Source organism: Heterocephalus glaber, unplaced genomic scaffold, assembly GCF_053883595.1.
Source record: "Heterocephalus glaber isolate CG9 unplaced genomic scaffold, H.glaber_assembly_v1.0 deba00000738, whole genome shotgun sequence".
Classification (NCBI taxonomy): Eukaryota; Metazoa; Chordata; class Mammalia; order Rodentia; family Bathyergidae; genus Heterocephalus; species Heterocephalus glaber.
This window is the reverse complement of record NW_028258161.1, coordinates 5,129,640-5,154,619: the sequence shown is the minus strand read 5'-3', so window position 1 is coordinate 5,154,619 and position 24,980 is coordinate 5,129,640. Positions and strand designations below refer to the sequence as shown.

The following is a 24,980-nucleotide window of genomic DNA, read 5'->3' as shown; positions in this document are numbered from 1 at the left end:
GGCACAAGCCTACAATACTTTCAGATGCTTGAATTTCTTTAAAATAATTTCTTTGAGGTCAAAGAAGAGGTTGTAATATATCATATTAATACATTCATCTTTATATTACCTACAGCCATCAAAATCCTAATGCAGCGCTAGCCACATCCGAATGCAAACTTAAGATAGAACAATGCCATAAACTTATCAGTGAGGAAGGTAGAAATACGAGTGACCCCTATACAAGCAACAAAAGAGAGGGCTGAATAGAAACAAGGCTTTCTAAACAGGAAAGAAGGCCATTTCCAGGCCTGATTGCTCGGCTTGTGCTCCTCTTGACTTGCAAAATGGCCTCCCCTGCCCTGGTGAGGGCCCACAAATTGCAATAACAACATTCTGGTGCCTTTACACCTCTGAAGAGCACATTCTCTATTTCATTTGATATCACAAACACTGGTAAAGAAGGGCCCATTCTAACAAGTGAGTAAGCAGGCATGGAGGAAGTGGAGTAATTTATCAAGGAGAAGCAGCTGAGAGAAGTGGCATGAGCCTAAGACTAGGAATCAGATCTTCCAACTATGGCTCTGCCTCAATTTGCTGGGTGTCACTCATGCAGCCGATATTTACTGAACATCTATGAAGTGCCAAGCTCTCTGCTTGGTGCTAAGGACCCAGATTTAAAAGGAAACCATCACAGTCCAGCAGCTGTGGACCACAACACAGAAACAGGCCCTACGACAGATGGCAGTCAAGGAAGTGGAGGCTCAACTTGGTAGAGTGGGAGCCAGGAAGAAGAAACCCCCAGTTTGCCCAGGCAGGTCAAGGACAGCAGGGGAGGAAGATCTGCCAGACACAGGGACAGCAGCAAGGCTATGTAAAAGGCAGGGAAGTGAGAGTTCTGTGAGACTAACAGTGTAAATGTCACCATGTCACCAGACAGTGAGCCTCAGACACAAGATCCAGATCATACAGCATTTTTTCCCTGTGAAAATGTAGGACCCGATGCCAGCCATTTTAGTGTCATTAAATTTGAGCTGGGAAAATTACTTAACATGTCTCCTGCATTCATAAAAGGAGAGGAGTAAATTCAGTGACCTCTAAGTTTCCTCCCAATTATAGCATCTTTAAAAAAATAGTACATGGGCCGGGGATTTAGCTCAGTGGTTTCGCCGCCTGCCTTGCAAGCGCAAGGACCCAAGTTCAATCCCTGGTACCAAAAAAAAAAAAAAAAAAAAAATAGTACATGTTTGAGATACATTATAATTACATTCAGCTTGGGGAAGTGGTGCCTATACATATGGCGTCTTGATCATTTTTACTCCCACTTTACCCACCTCCCTGGCCCTCTCCATCCTTCCTCAGATTCCTTTCCCATTTCTATAGAGTTTTCTTGCCTGTTTTCTATCATCTCTCTTTTATTTCGTTCTTTAAATTATTTACATCTTGGGTATTTCAGAGAAACCATGTGATATTTGACTCTCCGTGTCTGATTTACTTTATCTAGTACTATAGTCCCAAGGTGCATTTATTGTCCTACTTATAACTCAGTGTTATCCTTCTTTATGGCTGAATAGTACTCTATTGCATATATGTGCCACATTTTCCTTATCCATTCATCTACCCTTCCAACTCTAGTATTTATGATTCCAAATCTTTAACATCAAGAATCTTCAGAAGAGGACATTTTCCTATTCTAACTTTAAATATACTTCTAAATGAAATGTGGAAACCATTCTTTTTACTTAAGATAACCACATTTGACCACAGATAGTCATATTTTTGGCATTTATCCTCTGGTCAGAAATTCCTCAGACTCCACAGATGGGTGCTTAGGATCACAGGCTCCTTCTGGGCAGGGATGCTAACGTGGTATTCATCTTCTCTACTCCAGAGCTAACTAATCAGAAGGAAGTGGCAGCGTGGACCTACAATTACACCACAAAAGCATACTCGTGGAATTATTCCCGGATGTTCTGCCAGAGGCACTTCACAGACTTAGTGGCCATCCAGAATAAAAATGAAATCGCCTACCTCAACGACGTCATACCGCCCTACAGCTCGTACTACTGGATTGGGATCCGAAAGATCAATGATACGTGGACCTGGGTGGGAACCAGAAAGCCTCTCACAGAGGAGGCAGAGAACTGGGCTGACAATGAGCCCAACAACAAGGGCAACAACCAAGACTGCGTGGAGATGTACATCAAGAGGTCGGATGCCGCTGGCAAGTGGAATGACGAGCCCTGCTCCAAAAAGAAGCGAGCCTTGTGCTACACAGGTGGGGCCCTCTCCGCGGAGCTGTGTCTAGTAAAATGACAAGCCTGCTCTGGCTGCCGACAGAGTCACCGAGGCAGGGACATGAAACCCAGACATAACCTGTTAAGCAGCGTGGCTGAGTGCCTTGCAGAATCTCACAGCAGGGTTAGAGATGGCTGGCTGTTTACACTAGAGGGGTTTTAAATGCCATCCAGTCCTCACTTCTCATCTCACACCCGGCGAAATGGAGGCTCGTGATGTTCTACCTTTTTAAGGTCACGGATCAGGACAGAAACAAGATTAGGACTCACTGCCTCGGTTTTAGGTCTAGACTCTGGTGTCCAACATTGGCCACTTGGGCCACACTGAGTGAAGGGGAATTGCTTTGGGCAGCATATAAAATATTTAATAGAGTTAATGTATATAAGTAACAAAACTTCCTTTAAAAATATTTTAATATAACATTTTTAATAAGGGTAAGTGGCCCATGGGCCCAAGTTAGACATAGCCAAGGAGCTTTTTCTTACCACTGTGCCCTATAAAGGAGGATATAGAGGGATGATCAAAATGTAGTGAATGCTTACATTTTAAAAAAATTATTACAGTACATGTTACATTGCCATTCATCCCCCTACCCCCCCTCAAACCCACTCTCTCTCTTTTCAAACACACTTATTGTCCTTGCCATTTTCTGAACCAGTTCTGAGGTCTTCTTTCCTGAGAGTATTTACCAGGGTATAATAAGAAATACTGTGAATTCAGCTGCTGATGCCATCTAATAGAAAGGCAGGCTTAGTAAAACATGATGGTGTGTCCTTATCTACCTTATTCACCAGATCTGGCACCATGTGACTTCTGGTTCTTTCCCAAAGTCAAAATGACCATGAAAGGTGAACGTTTTGAGTCAATCTAGAACATTGAGGCAGTCTCAACAGCACAATTAAAGACACTGTCAAAAGACTTCCAGAATTACTTCAGAAAGTGGCCAGAAAAATGGGCTGTGTTAAAAAAAAAGAATATTTTGAGGGGGGATAATGGCAATATGTCTTTTACTATAATAAGTTTTTACTTTAAATTTAAACATTCCATGTATTTTTCAATTACAACTTATAAACTGGGAGGGGATTTAGCACTATCCCTAAGTGACATCACTGTAAATAATATCCATCGACTGCCAAGAAGTTCCAGTGTTACTAGTTACTTTGTGCTAATCTTGTTCTTGTGTTATTGTTCACTTAGTATTAACTGCATTTGATCCTCACGACAAGCTCAACATTTAGGCCCTTCTATTACTCTTTTCTTGCTGATGTGGAGGCACTCAGAGCTATTAAATACTCTTCTCCTGGTCAGAAGTTAGTTCTTGATAAAGCCAGATTCAAACTCATGTTGACTCCAAAGTTGGTGTTTTTAGTTACATGCCACCACATTCTTTGGTCAATATTTTCATGAGACAATTTGAGAATATGACCAGGAATCACAAAGGCTTTTGGGATCATCTTCAACAGCAGAACAGCTTCAGGTTCACTGAACTTTGAAGGGAGGGAGGAGTCCAGGAAAGGGAAGCACCAAAGGTGAGATCACCACGGGAATGTGTTTGATTCCCTGCTCTCCCAGGTCCAGAGCTGCAGATGTGCATGAACACATGGTCTTCCTGCAGTCACAAGCCTTCACCAGAGCTGACTGCATCTTCCTGATATTTCCTCTGAGGAGAGAGGGGCTCCTGCCCTTCATCCTACATGGTGCTGTGGCTAGGGAGAGTCTGGACTTTCTTGAGCAAGAGTTCTGAGTGCAGTACTCAGAGGGTTCTTTGAAAAATCATTTTACAGATGCCATGCTCTGCTATACATGTTCTAAAGTCATTATTTTGCTATCCCAGGGGTGCTCAACAATATTAAACAGAACGGAGCATAGAGTATTCTCTCTCATCTTTTTCCTTCTCATCCAAGCCTTCCAGGTGAGGGAAACATGTTCGTGAATTCCTTGTCAGGTAGTCAGATACTATTTTGTAAATAATGTGTTCATATAGTAGTGAATTAGTTAAGTAATAGCCATTTATAGGAGACGAGCTCATTCTAAAGTCAGCTCTGACCTTTCCTGGGCTATGTCTCCCTAGAGTTAGCCCAACATGTGGCTGGAGCTTCATGCTGAGGAAATGACCACCTGAAAACAGTCCAGCCACCCACTCTCCCCCTGGCTCTGACCTCACAAATGAAATAACCAATAATAATATTTTCAGTGCATTCATAGTATCAGTTCTAATGCTAAACCTCTACCCAATGTGTAGACCCGCAACCAGTCTCTTGCAAGAAAGAAACCTGGTCCTTCTCTATTCTGCCTCTCAATGCCACAGACACAGGAAGGAGGACCTGGCAGGCCAGCCAGGGAACGCACCATCCATACACGACATGTTTAGTAAACTGACATGTTCTGAACTATGAAACCTCCTCTCCTAAGACTGCTTGTCCTTGACCATGGCGAGGTCTAAGCATCCCATTTGGCTTCTCTGCTCTTTCATTGTATGATATCGGGCATGGATTTGAAGCCAGCAAAAAGTGGAAGGGATTAGACCCTGACACTGGACAAGCTGGGCTCAGAGAAGTAACTTGCTACTCACGCAGTGAGTAGGCAGCAGAGCCAGGATTGAGACCCTAAGTGTGTGGCCCCTCCTCCCATATCCAGTTCCTTAGCTCTATGCTACAACATCTGGCATGAGGCATGACTGCTCTTGGTTAGAAAACTGCAAGCCAAACATACCACACAGAGGAGCTCCTCTGGACAGACAGCGTTTGTAAGAGATGCATCAGCTCCGGAGAGGGCACTGCGGCTGTCTGTTGTCCGGCTAGCTCAGTCCTGCCTGGGAGGGGCTGAGCCTGCTCCCGTCTCAGTAATGCCCATGGTTCTGATCCATCTGTACCCTTGCAGCCTCCTGCCAGGCCACATCCTGCAGCCAACAAGGGGAGTGCATTGAGACCATCGGGAACTACACCTGCTCCTGCTACCCAGGCTTCTACGGGATGGAGTGTGAATATGGTGAGGCGGCTTTCCTGGTAATGTTTTGGCCACTGGGCTAATAAGGAAGTAAATCATGTTGCAGACTTCGCTTCAGACTAGTCTCAAGGCCCTCTTTTGTCTGTCTGTCTGCTCCATCCAATCGTCCCTAGACAGTCTGGGTGAAATGACTTTGCTCTTATAGAGCACTGTCTTCACTCAAGGCAGGAATGGCAGTAGACACCTGTAATCCCAGCACTCCTGGAGGCTGGGGCAGAAAATATGACAGGTGTGAACCCAGTATGGGGAACTTAGAGACTTAATGAGATCTTGTCTCAAAACAAAAAACAAGGGCCAGGGATTAAGCTCAGTGGTGCTGCGGCCTGCCTCACGAGTGCAAGGTCCTGAGTTCGATCCCCAGGACCAAAACAAAACAAAAAGCAAAACAAAACAAAACAAAAGCTTGGAGATGTAGTTTAGTGCAAGGCCTGGCTTCAATCCTCTATACCCCCCTACCCAAATTACTCATAAAATTTCAGACCAAAGGGGCAATATAAAAATGGCAAGACCAGGAGAACCTTGTCAGGCTAATTTTACATGATTGAAATAAAAAATAGCAGAAGAATGACTATTTCCCAAGATGCAGACAATGCCAAGGAACCAAGTAAAACTGGGCAGCTTGGGTTAGAAGCCTAGATGAGCAGGGTGAAGGGAGTGACACAGTTACTGCCCGCAGCAAATCTGCCAGCATCTTTCACGCTCTAGTGGAAAACATCAACATTTTGTCCCCTACAGTGAGAGAGTGCGGAGAATTTGGCCTCCCTCAACACATGTCCATGAACTGCAATCACCCCCTGGGCAACTTCTCCTTCAGCTCACAGTGCACTTTCCACTGCGCTGAAGGGTATGCCCTGGACGGACCCAGTGAGACGAAATGCCTGGCTTCTGGGATCTGGACAAATGAGCCTGCACGGTGTGTGGGTAGGTAGACCTCATCCTTTCCTTCCTCGCTGGCAATGGGGATTTTGCAGGGTGTGGGGATGACCTTTCTTCATCCAAAAAGGGGAGGAATAATGAGACTCTACATTAAATAGACAAGTCTGGTTATCACTGTTACTTGTCAACCAGAATAATACAAAATTTTACTGTCAAGGTATTTTGTAACTGCAGAGGTGGTCAGCTTAATTCTTGATTCTCCTTTCCCTTTGTTAATCACAAGGTAAGCAGAGTGCAGTGATGAGGACGTGGGCACTGGTTAATGAATTTGATAAATTAATCCTTGCTTCTTTAAAGGAAAAACAAGGGTGTCTAGATCTTTGCAAATGGCTATTTAAGGAACTATAGAAATGATCCCTGAAAGTAGAGCCTTTGCAAATGGCTACTTAAGATACCATTTAAGCACCAAGCACCCCACTTTGCCTGCCACTCGGGAAAGTGAAGCTGCTGCAGCATCCTAAGGCTTCCAAGGTGCTGTGCCTGACTTGCCCGAGGATTCACATCACCACTCTGGAAGCCTGACTTGTCTTCACTCTGCACCAGCCAAGCTGTAGCTTCAGTCACGAAGAGGGATTCGCAGAGCTGGGCCAGAGGTGGTACAGTGCAGAACCTCGAGTTGTGGAAGCCCCAGCCCTCATGTGAAGGCGCGTGTCAGGATGTAGGATGTATCCACACCCCTTGATGGGAGAGTGGACAAAGCTGGCTATCTTATGGAGAAGCTGGCCTGGGTTGCCAGAGTTCAATTCTCTTCCCACCTGCCACTAGCTACCTGGGAAAATCTAGGATGGGAAAATGATATCAGACTCTAGAAAAATAAGAGGCTGATTTTTGCTGTGAACAGAACGAAAAGGTGTTCTTTCCCCCAAAGTCAACCCACAAACAGTTTCAGAATGGCCTCATTCATACATGCCACATGAGAGAGAAGACGGTAGCATCCACACCTGAAAACAGACACTGGAAGACTGGGACAGGTTTAAAAAAATTTAAGAAACTGAGGATGTTAAGAACAGAGCTCGGGAGTCTGGTGTGGTGGTGTATGCTTGTACCCAGCACGTGGGGAGGATAAGGCAATTTACCAAGACCTTGTCTCCAAAGAAATTCTTAGACATGCTTTTTAAAAGGGTTGGAGATGTAGCTCAGTGCAAAGGCCCTGGGTTCAATCCCCAGTGCCATCAATGAAAGGAAAGTAAGGAAGGAGGGAGGGAGAGAAGGAAAGAAAGAAGAAGGAAGGGAAGATGGAAGGAAGGAAGGAAGGAAGGAAGGAAGGAAGGAAGGAAGGAAGGGGGAAGTAGAGCTCGGAGTGATCTGTGCTTTTAGGAGATTCGGGTCATGCAGAGGATAGATAGTCCCCCACATCTGGACACTTGGGGCCTCCTGACCCTTCGGTCTCCCAAGCCTCACCTCTGCTTAAACAGGTGGTTCCACCATTGCTCTTCATCTGTGATTAGTTTTTCCTCATCCTTAGTCCTTTTCTCTTTCTTTGTCCTTGGTTGTTCTTTCCAGCTGTGCAGTGTCAGCACTTGGAAGCCCCTGGCAGTGGAACCATGGACTGTGTACATCCACTCGCCCCCTTTGCATATGGCTCCAGTTGCAAATTTAGGTGCCAACCTGGCTACCAAGTGGGGGGCTTGAGCACACTCCACTGTGTTGGCTCTGGCCAGTGGACCGCACCCTTGCCAGCCTGTGAAGGTAGGAATTTTCTTTAGCAGCTCCCAATACACCCAAGGAGTCATGGCACATTAGAAAGATCATCTTAACATCAGGGTGATCTTTGCTAGGCTTTGAGACTAGAGCTAGGAGATTACTCATCTGTGAAATGGAGCTAAAAATTACATGGTATATTGTGAGGATTAAGTATATAAAAAAGTATGTATGAAATATCACGTACAGAGTACTAGCATAGGGGTGGCACTTGATGAAGTTTAGTTTCTGACTCTGTTCTTCAGCATTTACAAGCTACAGGACAATGCCCTATACCTGAGAAAGAATTAGAGAGGCTATTAGACACAGTGAGATTCCCAATCACAGACTTTGGAGGTAGTCTTTGGCAAAGCAGCAAAGAAACACTGCACTAAAGAAGAGCCTGTGGTACAATCCTAAGCAGCTGGATAATATCACAGAACTGAATTCTGCAATTGCCTCACACCCTCAGCTTATAAGGCAGAAAAAGGGAAGAGGGGAGTAGGAAAATGTAGATTAGAATTAGTAAATTCTCAGACCGAGATCATGAGCCCAGCTCTGGTATCATTAGCTATGACATTTTAGGGAGATCACTACTTATTTCTGAACTATACTTTTCTCATTTATAAGCCAAGAGAGATACACTAGAAGATCTTTGGTCCTTAAATGCCTCAATTCTATAAAACCAGAAGCCAAAGTCCAGGATGAGAGGGTGGTTGTTACGCTCTGCAAAACCCCAAGAATAGCCCAGACTTGAAACGGCTCCGAGGGAAAGCACAGGAAAACAATATTTTTTCAGAACCAAGGTCACCCAGAGTATAACTGCTGTCAGGAACTCACTCTGGGCTGTGCCCACTGGGCGGCTGAAGTCTGATTAGGATGACATCCTGTGTTCCTGAGGCAGAGCTTCGGTATCATTTTATAGTACTAGGGAGTAGTGTCAACAATAAGCTACACAATTTCAGCTTTTTCCTTATAAATCCAGCCTTTTCTGCACCTAATCTTTCCAGATCCAGTAAATATGCCGATCCATATTTAAGGAGCACCTCTGATGTACCTGGCCCTGTGCTGGGCTCTGGGATATGACTGAATGACCGAGCACAGCCTGAGGAGACTGTGGGGTCCCAGCGTGAATAGCACAAGAGCGGGGGCTGTGGGGCTGCACTGGAGCAGCTCCTGCCCTCCTCGGGTGGCAGCAAGGGCTTCCCAAAGAAGGTGAAGTCTGAGCTGAGACCCAGGGCAGGTAGGGTGAGCTAGGCATAGGGCAAATGAAAGGCAGATTTCCTTTTGGAAAGGAAGGGTTCGAGGTTCTGAACCTAGTGACAATGTGGGTAGGAAAGAAGTAGCACCTCTTGGGAGTCTCTTCTGAAAAAGAACCGGACCCTTCCTTCCATGACCCAGCTTCAAACAACCTTTTCCCTTTAGCCATCACATGTGGGCCACTGGAGAGCCCTGTCCATGGGGGCATGGACTGCTCACCGTCGTCCGGAGCATTTCAGTACAACACCAGCTGCAGCTTCCACTGTGCAGAGGGGTTCATGCTGACAGGCGCTGATGTCCTTCGCTGTGCTGACCTGGGACAGTGGACAGCACCAGCCCCCATCTGCCAAGGTACTGTGACACTGACTTGCCTCTTCTCGCCTTCCAGGCACTAAGGGCATCACCAGCTGAGTTTGGCACTGCCCATAGCTTATCCAGCAGACATCTGCTGAGAACCTACTCGGGCCTAGGCCCTTTGGGCTCAGCAGTAGAGTCACACTGGTGGGCAAAGCTGGTCTAGGGCACAATGTGTTTATTACAGGGTAGTCAACTTTAAAGTAAAAGCAACTTTAAAATGTCTGTTAGCTATATATATATTAAGGAAATAATGAGGCTACTATTACATTATAAGTCATTTGTCTGTGATCTGATTTGACAAAATGATTCTCTTCCAATTTTTCAATTTTCATGCTTTCAATTTTTGCTCTTACACAAGAACTACAGCACAGGGAATTCACTAGGATTGTTTATTTACAAACAGTATCCCACACAGTCTAGTATAATATTGGCATTTTATGTTGCCATTTACTGACACTCCTCAGCAATTTATGAGTTCCTTGGTCTACATCTACCCTGATTTTAAAATGAAGCAGTGGTTTGCAAAGGACTTTTGCTGAGATATTTGTACACCCATGTTCACAGCAGCATTACTCTCAATATTTAAGACACACAAGCCATGCAAGTGAAAAGCAGTAGATGAATGGATAAACACATGTGGTATACATACAATGGAATAGTATTCGGCCTTAGAAAGGAAGAAAATTCTGACACATGCTGCAAAGCAATCGAACTTTCAGGACATTATACTAAGTGCAATAAACCAGTTCCCCCAAACAAGTAACATATGATTATACTTACAAGGGCTTATCACAAAATACAGTGTATGTATTTTTTTTTTAAGTAGTAACACACATTGGCATTAACCCTCCTCAAAATACTCCCCCTTACTTCAAACTCACTTATCCTGTCATCCTTCATATTTTCTGAAACAGTTTTGGAAGTTCTCTTTTGTGAGTGTCTTTCTGAGATGTGATAAAAAAAAATACGGTGAATGCTGCTGCTGCATGCCATCCAGTGGAAAGGTAGGCTTGCAAAAACATGAGTGTGTGTCCTCATCCACCTCATTCATCAGATTTGGCACCATGTGACTTCTGGCTCTTCCGCCAAGTCAAAATGACCATGAAGGTGAACATTTTGAATCATTCAGGACACCGAGGCAGCCAGAGCAGCAGAACTAAAGACACCCTGGAAAAAGGACTTCCAGAACTGCTTCGGAAAGTGTCAAAGATGATGGAATAAGTATTTCTGAAGCAAAAGGGAGTATTCTGAGAGGGATCAGTGGCAATGTGTATCTTACTGTAACACATTTTTAAAAAAATTTAATAAATATTCACAGCATTTTTCTATTGGAACTCAGAGAATACATGTCCTTTCCATATGTGAGCATCTATTTTATGCATTTTAGATCAGGGTGTAATTGGTTATGTTCATTATTTTTAATTCTGCTTTTTCATTTCACATCATACATTGAGATATTTCCTCTATCTTTCCAAAGGGAAATATATAATTTTCAGTGACTATTAATATTCTTTTTATAGATCACTATAATTTACTTGCAGCCCCAGATTAAGTGACAGTTATGCTTCTTTTCAATATTTTGCTTTTACAAATAATATTTTGATAAAATCTCTGAATTGATTTTTGGTATGCATCTTATACTTGTCAGAGATTCTTGGGTTCAAAAGTATGATAATTCAAGAATTATTGATACATATTGCCAAAACACTCAAGAATGGTTCAATATTTTCCTGATACAACCCTCCTCTGAATGTTACATTTTTCATCTTCCAAGTTAAACAATTCAATTGAGGAAGCCCTGTTCTTGGCACTAGAAAAGATTAATGGGTCAAAACCAACAAACACTCTGTATTTCTGTCCCCTCACCCTGTATTTCTTCACCCCTTAGCTTCGCAGTGCCACGATTTCCCTGTTCCAAGCAAGGCCCAGATGCACTGCTCCCACCCCTTTGGTGCCTTTAGGTACGGGGCTGTCTGCAACTTCACCTGTGACGAAGGCTCGCTCCTGGTGGGAGCAAGTAGACTACAGTGCTTGGCTACTGGGCACTGGAGTGCTGCCCCTCCAGAATGCCAAGGTAAGCGGACATCCTTCCCAACCTCTCGGAAACAAATTGGAGGCAAAATTTTTAAAGGCCATATTTTAGAGAAAGTAACTATGTAGATCCTCCTTGAAATGGGCTGAAAAACGAGTAAATACTTTCAGTCATTCTTTCATATTGTAACTCAAGGATCCCAAATGCAAACGTCCTCAGAAACTAAGCAGATAACACTAGTCTCAGGATGTTCATTCAGGATGTTGAATGAAATGGCCCTTGCCAACTCTCTCTAGGTTTTTACCAAGACCAGAACATTCCTAGCATGAAGTAGGTAAGCTCTACTTACTGGCTAAAAAATAGTATCTGGAAAGAAGGAGGAAAAACAGTTTTGAGGTGGTTGTTCCCTGGCACTTTCTTCCTACGAGCCATGGGGAGGAATGGCAGAATGGGAGAGGTGGCATTTATAGGCGTCTCTTTGAAATATACTCTGAGATCTATCAGTAAAACATTGGAGAGGGCCAGGATTTAGCTCAGTAGTTTTGCCGCCTGCTGCTCAAGCGCAAGGACCCAAGTTCAATCCCCGGTACCAAAAAAAAATTAAAAAAATAAAACATTGGAGAAACGCACTTAGGATAAAGTGTAGGGTGATGGAAAGAGAAAGAAACTACTCCATAACCTGGAGGCTTCAGAGAAAAGAAACTACTCTATAAACCGGAGGCTTCAGGATTCCCATAACAAAGAAACAAATAGATCAAATGAATCTGTATTTGATCCATGCAATGGATCAAATGCATCTGCATTGCATTTGCTATTTAGAAGCAAGTGTATTCTGTCAATATTGTAACATCTTGTGTGAAACAGAACTGGTTATCAACATCCATGTGTAGATGGATGTTTTTATATTCTCCATTCATTTTTCTACTCAATTATCCAGCTCTTTAGTTACATTTATGGCAAATATTGATTGTTTTACAAAGCAAGATTTTCATTTACAAAATCCATAGAAAGATAGTAACATAAAAAATGAAGAATATTTTCTTCAATATCTCCACCCTCACACAGACACTTAGCATTCTTTTTTTGTTGTTGTTGTTGTTAAATTCTTTTATTGGTACATTGTAGGTATACAACACATTTACATTTCTCATTGGGAATTGTACCTTTACATAATGCATCTTGGTTCTTATTTTTTCCCCATTCCTAGCCCTCCCTTCACACCCTCCACCCTTCCCTATTGACAAAGACTTTATTTCCATTTTTTCCATTTCTCATCATTTTTCCTTTCCCTTCTTTCCTTTCCCCTGCCCCTCCCACTACCCCTACCCCTTTGGACCTTTTCTTCCTATTTTACATTATTGATTATTCATTCTACTCATTGGTACATTTTAGGTATACAATATAATGACATTCATCATTGGAAATTTGCACCTTTACATAGTCTCTCTTGGTTCTTATTTTTCACCCTTGCCCAGCCCTCCCTTCAACCCCTCCAGTCCTCCCTATTTACAAAGATTTTGTTCCTATTTTTCCATTTTCTCATATTAATCCCATTCCCTTCTATCCTTTCCCCTAGCCCTCCCACTTCCTTCCCCTTTGCCCCTTTTCTTCCTATTTCACATGACCTATTAGCATTCTGGTATGAATTCTTCCGAATCACCCCTCCCCATGCCACCACACCACCACACATTGGAATATGAATATATATATATATATATATATCCAATTTTAATAATAAAACTGAATGGGTAAAAGAAAAAATATTTCTGCATGATTTGCCATGACTTTCACTTTGTCCAGACTTTCAATAACTGAGGGAAAGGAGGCAGATTCATGTTTTCTAGGAAAAGGAAACCACTTGCTCTTCAGGTCACACACAAGTTCATGTGTGCACACACGCACACAGTAGGTCCCTACACAGTAAAGGAATAAATAATTGAGTTAATTAAGAACAAATGGCCAAATGAGCTCACAGAATGGGATGTCCTTCATCCCATGGCCCTAGGGGGCATGGCAAGCCAGAGAGTTGGGGAGGGACCCAGTGCTGGGTCTGGAGAGAACCGGTGGGGCTGTGACCTTGTTTCTCAGCCCCCTCCTGGCCCCAGTGAAGCCTGGCTTTGTGACAAAGTCCACACAGCCCTGGGGAAGAGCTGGGAGTCCCCAGGAGGGTTATCACAGGGATGGGAGCCCTTCCAGGAGATGTTAGCTGCGCAGGGCACCGATTACTCCATACTGCCCTGCCTAAACTATTTCACAGAAATGTGGCTGCCATGCACCCCAGTTTCCTGTGACCTTCCAGTTCCCTTCTTCTTTTAGCTCTTTGTTTACTTTGACTGATATTTCACCTCCTGTTTCTGGGTGTGCATCAAGTGCAATACGCAAGTGTGGTCTGCACAGGAAGGGACATGAGGCTTGCAATCCACTTGCTGGCTGTTGTAACACTCCTGAGAGTGTTAGCAGACAATTTCCCTCGTCACTGTCCCCCACCCCCAGCCCCCCACACTCGCCCGTGCTAGGCAAAGGCAAAGCCATGAAAGCCAATCCACCCTGAACATGCCCGATCTCATCTGATCTTGGAAGCTAAGCAGGGCTGGGCCTGGTTAGTACTTGGATGGGAGAAGAATGTAGCTAGGATGAGCAAGGGAAGGAAAGATGCCTAAAATGCTCTCAAAGCCTCGTGCCGTCTAGTCAGTGGTGGGAATGGTTCTAGGACACGGATACTGCCCTGTGTCTGGCCTGAAGACACAGCGCGTCAACCAAGACAAACGTGAAGAAGAGATATATGAAACCAGATGTTCAATCACTCTTTACTCTTTGATGTTAAGATGTTGAGTCTGGGCTTTACTGTTTCAATGACTGGTGCAGGCACAGTTTGACAGGTATTAACACATGCATTAGGAGTGTTTTCACTCTTGATCCCAGTAAGAATCTGGGAGCTATGTAACCCTATTTCCCTATTTTGAGATCTTAAAATTCAGAAAGGTTAAGTGAGTTACCAAAAATCACAGAGTATGATCCCCAACCCAAGCAAGTCCCCCAGCAACTAAAACTTTATGTTTACAAACTGACAAAAAAATCCTGTGAGACCTAATTTAACCTCTTTGGCAAGTGAACAGGTAGAATCCTTTGTGACTGGGCACTGTAGGGCAAAACTGTTGGGAAGAGGTGGAAATTAATGTCTGAAGACAGCTGATGAATTATGTGCCTCCTTGTGCTCATGATTTTTTATTGCACTTTAAATTTAATTTTATGTAGATTAATGAACTTCTTATATAGCTAATTCTACCTGCAAAGCAGAGATTATACTTTTTCCTATGTCAAGATAAAGCAACTGAGGCTCTGAACTTAGATATTGCTAGCTAGTACCTGGATTCTTTCCACTATCTGGATGGTGAGAGGGGAGACAGTAATCCACCCCATTTATCTGTTTCCATTCACTTACTCTTTTCTGGTCAGGTCATGAGGTCTATCTGAAGGAGGTATCAGGGGACAACCTCTTACACTCCTGTCCAGGGAGACAAGAGGGGCTGCACCACTATCTCTCCAAACACAGCTCCAACCACCTCCTAAAATCCCCTTCCTAGCTCTCTGTGGCTGGCATTTCTGAGCATCAATCAACTGTTAACTGATGTCTTATAGTTGCACAACCTCTACCAGGTGGGAGCACTCACCTTTACCCAATGCTGCTGCTCTTTGCTCTTGTGTATTGAAGAAAGCGCTCTCTCTCTCTCTCTCTCTCTCTCTCTCTCTCTCTCTCTCTCTCTCTCCCCATTGGTGTCAGGTTGTAGAGTACTAACCCGGTCTTTTCTCTCCCCTTCCATGCCCCCTGCAGCCACTCCCTGCATCCCCTTGCAAGGCCCTCAGAACGGAACGATGAGCTGCATCCAACCTCTAGGGAAATCTAGTTACAAATCCATGTGCCACTTCACCTGTGATGAGGGATTTTCTTTATCTGGATCAGAGAGAGTGGACTGTACTCCATCTGGACAATGGACAGGCTCCCCACCAACATGCACAGGTAGGTTGGGTCTGTTCCTTCTTACAGCCTTTCGGGCAACACTGCAGGATAGAGCAGGATCAGGGAGTCATTTGAATGTGTTCTTGAGCTCAAGACAGACCAAGGTGTGTCTCTGTCTCTGTGTGTCTGTCTGTCCCTGTCCCTGCCTCTGTCTCTCTCTCTTTCCTGAATAATCTTTTAATACACTGAGGTAAACATTTCACAGTTTTATGAAGTACTTTCATATCATCATAATGCATGATTTTAACCACAATTATAAAATTATGAGGAAAGGCAGCATCATCTCCATTTTACAGATGAGAAAGAAACACAGGCTCAGATATGTTAGGTCATTTGTCCAAGGTCACACAGAAAGTGATAAAGCTCAACCATTTCACTGAAACTTTTATTTTCCTATATAGTCTTTTTATGCTACACCATTCATTCATTCATTCATCCTACCTTTGCTGAGCACTAAGTCCCACACACTGTGCCTTTCAGGATAGGTATGATTTAATTGTGGACTAACTGTATGCTGACTCTGTCCTCTGCTTCTCTGTGGGTCATAAAGCACTTGAGGATGGGAGCTGTTCTTCCTTAATCTTTATATCCTCTGCAGCAGCTAGACAGAATAAAAATGGCACATGACAAATATCTGTTCTACTGAAGCTTATCATTTACCTTTAAAATTTCCTCAAGCAAAGGCCTACTGCCCATGAATTCATAGAGTCCTCAAAGGCAGGGGTTGATCTTGTCTGTCTTTATCTACCCTAACCCCTGGCTGGCACAGTATCTAACTTAGTCCATAGTCTGACATACCTCCTCTTTAGTTTCAAAAGACACCATTGTTCCTATGTATTCTTCAGTGTAGTCAGTAATAACGACTGGAATTTACAGCTAATATTTATTCCTTATGCAGTACCAGCTGTTTCATATGAATTTTCACATTCAGTCCATACAACCATCCCTCCCATTAGGGTAGTTACTACTATCTCTGTTCTTAAAATGAAGAAACAGGCTTTGAGAGAATAAGTAGCTGGCAAAGACACACAGCCAGGAAGTTATGAGGGCAGGATTCAAACCCAGGCCTGTCTGAGTACAGGACGTGTTCACCATTACACTACACTGCCACCCAGTGGCAAGGCTTCTAAATCTATCTAAATCTATCTAAATCTATCGCTTGTAAATTTACTCTTTCCCATTACATAGGCCGCAGCTTTAACTGCTAAAATAAACCTTAGAAATGGTAGTGTGTGGTAATCAGAGATTACATCAGTAGAAATATAGTAGTGCAACAAGCACTACATTAATATCCCAAGGCCTGTATTGCTTTCCCTGTCCCCACCATCACGTGGCATTAAGAAGGTCCTGTCACTCGCTTAAGCTTCAGTTTTCTTAATTTCAAAAATAAAAACAGGAGTGGGCAAGATCATCCCTGAGGCCTCCTCCTGGAGAAGAACTCTGTAGGTTAAAGGGCACAGAATGCTTCCATGTGTTGCGAAAAAGTTTCACGACGAGCCACCCTGGAAATGTGGAACATTAGGGCTTGTGCTTCCTTGTTCATTTATTCACTTCTCTCTCTAATTCCCTCATTCCATCGACATTTATCAGGGACTCTATTATCTGATATTCAGTTCTAAGGCTAAAGAATCAAAACTCCCTAAAAATATCTCATGAAAGTGTTAACACATCTATGCAAACCATATGGTTGCTAAATCTGTAATCTCTGAAGCCTCAATTTCCTTTCACTTCTGTCTTCTTTTCCCCACAAGAAGTGGCTTTGCCTCTCCCCGGTGGGCCCAGCCACTCCAACCCTTCCCCGGAACTAGAACCGACCTTGACCATGGACAGCACCTGGAGCCAAAATGGATCTCAGAACTCCAGCCTTTATCCTGATTTTGAGATCAGGTTTTTTTTACTTGTGTTCCTATCTCATTTCCAAATGTATACTCTAGATTTGGGCACATGTCTGTTCTCTTTTTCCCATACATCTGAGTCCTTGGATTTTTTAACCCTCAGCCCCACCCTCAGCAGTCATCTAGTCTAACAATTTCGTGGAGAAACTGGGGTGGATAAATTAGAAATTCATATATTCATCCACCTGGCATTTGGTTATTGAACACCACCTCCCAGAGATCCTGCAGTGGGAATTACGGGCAACCAAGACAAGAGGTTCTTGGGCTGTAGAAGCTTTCTGACTAGCAGAAGAAGAAAGATATGAAAATTATATGGGAGCAGATGAATTCAAACAAAAGGTTGATGTGTGCAGAGTGCAGTTCCAGCTGGGAACTCAGTGGTGATGGGCACTGGCTTCAGAGGGGCTCTGATGAGTTGGATCCAATGGAAACAGAAGACATTCAGGGCAGTTGAGCCAAGGACACGTCTGACCAGCTAGGTCATTCCCTAGACCTTAGCTATCTTGACCAGTTTTGAGCTTTCTTCTGCAGTAGAACTGTGGTAGAAAAACCAGCCTGAGGATCCAAATAGAGGAACTGGATTGCGGCAGAAGGTGGTCATTGGAGTTGTTAAGGTATTGAGTTTGAGAAGGCTGGATACCCTAGCGGAAGTAGTCTCCAGCTGGAGGAAAGGCAGACATGAAATTCTGGAGTGTGGCCATTCAGATAAGACAGGAGAGCTGTAGAAGTTCATAAGGTCTCTGAAGAAGTGTAGACAAGGAGAGGATGAAGTTGTGAGTACTAACATATCACTGCTTAAATTCTCAACTTCCTTATCTTTATGACATCTCCATGTTCTGCACTCTGCAAGCCCACCATCCCTTCCTGTGTAGTACATGACCCATTATACACTGTGGAATGCCAGATGCTTAGCAAAACACCTGAAATATAGTAGGTGGTGAATAAATATTTATCAAGTATATGAGCGAATGAATATTGTGAAACACAGAACTTCTGAATAAACTTGGACATTGTGACACTCTCAATTTGATATTGCAGCCAGCAAGTGCCCAGAACTCTTTCCTCCACGGTGGGGCAGCCTGGATTGTTCTCATGCTTATGGAGAATTCAGCGTTGGCTCCAGCTGCCATTTCTCCTGCGACAAGGGCTTTAAGCTAGAGGGGTCAAACAACGCAGAATGCACAGCTTCTGGAAAATGGTCAGTGCCTCCACCAACATGCAAAGGTAATGACAGATGTTCACTGGGGCTGTTCTACTCTTGGAAATGTTTTTCTGCAAAGATAAAAATCATTTCCATAGCTCTTATATATGGCAGGTACATATTATACTATCATTTTGGTACAGAAAATGCAGCCTGTGTGTTTAAAAAATTTCTAAGAAGTGACAGGGCTTTTCAATGTTTGTAAATAAAAGACTAATTCTTATGCAGAAATTTTGTCTTATTTTTTTTAACTTCTTTGGCTCAACTTTATTGGGCAAACTGAATGCTGTCCACTACCCTGCTGCTCAGAGAATGCCGAGGTCTGACTTTTCACCTGAGACACACAGGAGTCCGTTGTCATGTTCCTGCCACATGGCAAGTTAATGACAAAGCCAGTGGCATCACTCACATTTCACCTTTCAGGTTTGGTCAAAGAAGAGTACGATCAGGCCGGGGATTTAGCTCAGTGGTTTCACCACCTGCCTCGCAAGTGCAAGGACCTGAGTTTGATCCCCAGTACCAAAAAAGAAAAAAAAAAAACCAAAGAAGAATATGACCTCCCAATGTATCAGGGGAGAATAGGTGATTGGGCTTTGTAAATTTGGCATTTTCCTGAATTTCTGTGTTTCTGTACCAACTCTTCTGCTGTGTCTTTTTAAAAATATTGGTAATATTGACCTTCTGTTTCTCCTTGTGGCCAGCACAATCATTTCTTCAAGGACACTTTTAAATACTTTGCCTCATTTGGTTCTCCATACCCAAAATAAATAGATAATAGTTTTTTCATAACTTTCTTATTGCTAGCACATCCCTTGTTAGATGGGAAAGGAGTAGAAGCAGTTACTCTGTACTAGCCATTGACTTGGACATTCTCCTTTTAATTGAGTGTTCTCTAATTGAAATATTTTCTCACAACAGCTGTAGGGTCAGCTCCTGCTCCAGCAACGCGATGCCCAGCCCTCACCACTCCTGGGCAGGGGACAATGTTCTGCAAGAGTCACCTGGGAACGTTTGGTTTGAACACCACTTGTTACTTCGGATGCAAAGCTGGATTCACACTCATTGGAGACAATGCTCTCAGATGCAGACCTTCAGGACGATGGACAGCGGTGACGCCCGAATGCAGAGGTAAAGTCAAGGGAATACTTCTGATGCTTTCAGCCACACATGATACTCGCCGGTTGAAATCCCAGCAAATCCAACAACCACAGCAAATGTCACATCCTTCATGAAACTCCACTGATCCCAGTCATAAATAATGAGCAGCAGGCTTATCACCTGCCCTTCCTCGTACCCAAAAACCTGAAGGAGAAAACTTATGCAGATGTCTAAAGTGTGTTAGACCTATAAGCATAATGAACATGAAACAAACTGTACAAACTGTGAAGTATAAGTTGCAATTTTTGAATTAGGCGACAGTATAAACATTCTAGTAATAGAATATGTAATGCCATATTCTAGGGCTAGTTAAACCCTTGTAAGGCCTCTTGAGACCTAGCCCCTGTACGTGGAGCATCGAGCACCATGTCTCTTTTTTCTTCATTTCCCCTCAAAAGCACACTCAGAGCTTTACAAATGTCACTACTGCTCAATAATATTTATTTGAATTAAACAGAATTTCCTGAGCTTTAGTGTCCTACCATAAGTTAAAATTATACGAAGTTCCCTGAAAAATAAAGAGGATAATGGTCTCCACTTCTTTCAAACTGTCAGTGTCCAGATGAACACTAAATGCTTATGAAATATTTTTGAATAATCGCATGCTGACATGCCAGTTAATCACCAATGTATTAATAATAACACTCAGAAGAACAGTATTTCCTGAGAGGCAAGATAGTATTTATAAGTAGTATTTTTGGAGGCAAGAGCAATCCATTAGCAGACATTTACTGAATGGGATTTTGTGTCCATCCCTGATCTCTGGGCAGCATTCTTTGAGCAGCTGCTTTCATATGTGTGATATTGGAGAAGCTGATGTGAATATTTCAAGCAGCTAATTTCCTTTCTGACCTTTATATTTTCCTTTGGCTACTGCCATAGTCAGGTTGCAAATGGAACCATAATCACATTTACCTTCATTCTACATAATTGTTTCTCCTGTATTCTTTTTTCCTGCAGCCATCAAATGCTCTGAACTGCACATCAATAATCCACTAGTGATGAACTGCTCCAATCCCTGGGGAAAGTTCAGCTACAGCTCAGACTGCACCTTCCATTGTCTGGAGGGTCAGTTACTCAATGGCTCTGCAAGAGCAACATGCCAAGACAGTGGCCAGTGGTCAGCCACCGTGCCTACCTGCCAAGGTACATGCTTCTTGTCTTAGGAAGCCACCTCGACATGAAAAACACAAAATCAGTGCTTGTTCTCTGGATATTTCTCACAGTGAACTTCCTTTCCATTGCTGGGTTTCCCTTTGATTAATAAATGTCTCATAATGAGTCAGAAAGAATCTTCTCGCTTTATACAGAGCACTAGGAGTTCAATTCAGTCACTCTACGTAGACAAATGCCACTCCTTTTAGTGCTCAGGTTGATGTGCCTTCTCACTTCTTTATTATCTCTGTTAAACACATCTTGAAGTTTCAAAATGTGTTGAACTGAGAGCTTTTTCTTGAAAATACCTAATTTATTACCTCAGAAGACTTTTGTTTACCACCCATCTCTAAAAATACCATAAATCTTCCTTAATTAAGCTGTCTGCAAGCTTTATTTCAGCTCCCAACTTCTCCCCCTTTTATTTCCTAGAAGCTTATGATTTTTTGTTGCATATCTCAATCTTTGATTGCCAAAAACTTTACCCATGCTTTATTTACTCAAACTTCCATATGTAGATTTTTTTTGTGCCTACAAATTAATTCCTTGGGTCCTTACCCTGACCAGTTCAGAAATTATATTTGCTATTTAAGCCTTAGGAATACAACCAGGCCCTGATTTCTACTCTGTTGAAATGGGTGTCTGGTTTCTAGATTCTCTTTCATGCCAGATAACAGCATGGGCAGGATCTTTGATGATCCTACTTGATCTCATGCCTCAGAGTTCTTGGGACCTTTCTGGGAATGACTAGTCTTCTTCACAGACACCTCTTATCCCTGTCTTATTTGTGTGTTTCTTTTGCAGGGGGGATACTCACTATTCAGGACACCCTGACTTATGTTGGTGGAGCCATGGCTTCCACAACAGGTCTGGCCATTGGCGGGACACTTCTAGCTCTGCTAAGAAAGCGTCTCCGAAATAAAGGTAAATAGTCTTCCTCTTGCTTTCTTTTTTTCATGTGATTTGGGTGGGATGATAAACTTTAGTATTTCGTGTTTGGAAACATTTTCTGGGAAGCAAACAAGGCCAAGATAAATGATCTAGAGGACTGACTGCCCATTGGAACCTCCTGGGAAATTCATAAACATACAGATGCTTCTATAGGGAGATTTGGGACTGGGTCTGTAAATCTGAGTTTTTCAAAAGTCTGCCCTCAAAATTCTGGTGAGACAATTTTGCAGGTTGGCATTTGGGCTTCTCTGGAATTGTGAAAAGTAATTAAAGAAGTGTCATGGTTCCTTCCCTCATTCATCCCCTCAAGCAACAGCTATTTACATATTACTCTGAAAGCCAAAGGGACCCACTGTGATGATTCTTATCATCAAGGAAGGTATAAGCCAGTAGTGGAGAAGGACTAGTTAAATTAGTGCTTATACTAAAGAGGGGTAAGTGTGTGATGACAAAAATACCAGCTGGTTATTACCAGAACAGAATAGGGTGGCTAAACCAGACTGCTAGGTCTGAGTCTTTCTCAAGCTTGCCTTTGAAGAATGAGAGGGATTTAGCCAGTGGAGGAAAATGGAAATAGAGTTCCAGTAGAGAAGATGCCATGTGGAAAGTCATGAAGGGGTGAAACATCTGGGAGAATGGTTCAACAGTTCAGTGCATCTGAGTTCAAAGGGGCTTAGGGAGGAGGCAGGCAACGAAGTGAGAGCTGTACAGAGCTGCTTGGTAGAGACCTGGCATGATAAGTTCAGACATCTGCATCTTCTCCTGCATGTGTGTGCAGTTAAAGCATCCTTTCTCAATCTGCTGTGACAACTAAGCTGCTCATAATTTCATAAACTTGTCTAGGAGATAGGATGGCTCTCTTTTTTATTACTCCTCCTAAAAAGCAATTGGGGGAGGGGAAGTAGAGAGAATTAAGATATGTCACCTACAGTAGGAACTTCCCACAGTGAATGTAATCATCATGTACTAATAAATGTAAAAGAAAAAGAAAAGAAAAAATGTAACTAGGGGCATCAGAAGGGCAATGGATGTTCAAATCCGGTAACCAAGTGTGGCTATGTTGAAGTACTTAATAGAATTCTCACTGAATTCAAGAGTTGCAACATCTGTGCCGCTGATCAGAGTCAGGAACACATATTTCTTCCTCTTCTCACTCTCCATAGAGCTACCATCACAATGGGGCTGTTTTTCTAAAGTCCCTTTACACTCTCTCCTGTAAGGGTGTAACCAAGACATCAGACAAAGGGCAACACTGTGCTGCTTAAAGACCAGAGAGATGTATTAAGACCTACAATTAATGCCTCTATGCAAAATTTCTGTTTGCTTAACCAAATCCAGAAGGAGGAAAATTGCCTAAAACCTGGATCCTAATCCCCGTAAGCATCCAGGAGTCACACTATTTCCTTCTGTTCACTCTTTCCCTCACTCCTTCCCTCCCCTCCCCCTTCCTTCTTCCTCTTTTCCTCCCCTTCCTTCCCCTCCCCTCCCCCTCTCCCTCTCCCTCTCACCTTGCAATATAGCCCAGGCAAGACACAAACTTGCAATCTTTCTGCCTCCTAAGAGATTTCCTTTCTTTACTTTTGAGGCATTTCTAAGTTGGAAAAGGCCTAGCAGCCACCCACCTTTTTTTTTTTGGTACCAGGGATTGAACTCAGGTCCTTGTGCTTGTGTAGCAGGCGGCGAAACCACTGGGCCCTACCCATCTTTTGATACCTTTAATAATAAATAAGTTCTGGGCTGGGGATTTAGCTCAGTGTTTCTGCCACCTGCCTTGCAAGCGCAAGGTCCCAAATTTGATCCTCGGTACCAAAAAAAAAAAAATAAGAATAATAATAAATACATAAATAAATAAGTCCATTTCATGGGGATAGATTATTTTCTGGACTTATCCCACTTGGTTTTCAGACTCATATTCTGTGGCCAAATAATAAGAAAATGCTGCATATCTGAAAATCCAACTCTCAGAGTCTTATTTGTATTAAGACAGGAAATGCCTGCTCACATATGTTAGAGGGAAGGAAAACATGAATTGCTCTGTTGGTTTGGATTTGTTTATATGATTAGGTTGCCTCCCTGAGGCCAAGGGAGTGAGGAATGCCACAAAGGACACAGCCACAGGGGCCCTCGAGGACCAAGAACCTGTCGCCTCAGAAGTGTGAGGACAGATTTTTGTATTGAAAACCAAGAGGAAGGGAGTGAAAGGACCCTGGAGTTAAATATTGTAAAATGTTTAATTTAGCCTAAAACAAGCCCTGCCTTTCAGGCAGACATGGTTCCCAATGCTTCCATGGAATAAGCCTATCTAAAAATCAGCCTACTGATTTTCTCCAGTAATTTCTCATTAATGATTCTTCCCCTTCATATAATTTTTCCTTTTAAACCAATCATTCATGTTTTCTCACTTATTTCAGATGATGGAAAATGTCCCTTGAACCCTCAAAGGTAAGATGAAAATGTTCTATAATTGGGTACTTTTTGCTAGTTGAACTTTCTCATCCACCAGAGCAGGATGGTCATACAGTGCTTTAGTTACTTTCTCGTTGCTGGGACAAAATACCTGACACTCACAAGTTAAAGGAGGATAGGTTCAACTTAGCTCAAAGTTTGTAGAGGTTTCAGTCCATAATCAGCTGGCTTGAAGGCAGGGTGGCATGGCAGAAGGGCATGGCTAAGGAGAAACAGTCCATGGCATAGCAGACAGGAAAATGAAACTTCCTTATTCTTTCCCTTTTTATTCCATCCAGGCTATAAGCCTATTGGTTCGTGCTACTCAGAGCAGGGTGGGTCTTCCCTCTTCAGGAAGTGCATTGCCCACACCCAGAACTATGCTAAACCAATCAGAGGACTAATCCAGTATCACACACTCATGACCCAGCATCACACACCCTTGATCCAGTATCACATACCTATGATCCAGTCACTCCTCAAAGCCCCACCTATGAGCCCATGAAGCTTGGGGGGACATCTAGAAATAAACTATAACATACAATACCTGCCTTCTTTTAATAATGAATCTTTTTCCATGTCCTTTTACTATCCTGAAGTAAAATACAC

General features: G+C 43.0%; 1 protein-coding gene and 1 pseudogene across 1 annotated transcript in view; one reads left to right on the top strand and one right to left on the bottom strand.

Moving 5' to 3' along the window:
- Positions 1–24,980, top strand: part of Selp (selectin P) — a 34,099-nt gene that overhangs the window by 6,584 nt on the left and 2,535 nt on the right. The window contains exons 3-14 of the mRNA XM_087206902.1: positions 1,871–2,257; positions 5,158–5,265; positions 6,019–6,204; positions 7,723–7,908; positions 9,325–9,510; positions 11,405–11,590; positions 15,381–15,566; positions 18,500–18,685; positions 19,581–19,790; positions 20,781–20,966; positions 21,780–21,899; positions 24,338–24,368. Coding sequence (XP_087063028.1) covers positions 1,871–2,257; positions 5,158–5,265; positions 6,019–6,204; positions 7,723–7,908; positions 9,325–9,510; positions 11,405–11,590; positions 15,381–15,566; positions 18,500–18,685; positions 19,581–19,790; positions 20,781–20,966; positions 21,780–21,899; positions 24,338–24,368 — 2,158 coding nt within the window. The remainder of the gene's footprint in view (positions 1–1,870; positions 2,258–5,157; positions 5,266–6,018; positions 6,205–7,722; positions 7,909–9,324; positions 9,511–11,404; positions 11,591–15,380; positions 15,567–18,499; positions 18,686–19,580; positions 19,791–20,780; positions 20,967–21,779; positions 21,900–24,337; positions 24,369–24,980) is intronic.
- LOC147829130 (small nucleolar RNA U3) lies at positions 6,500–6,592 on the bottom strand (annotated as a pseudogene).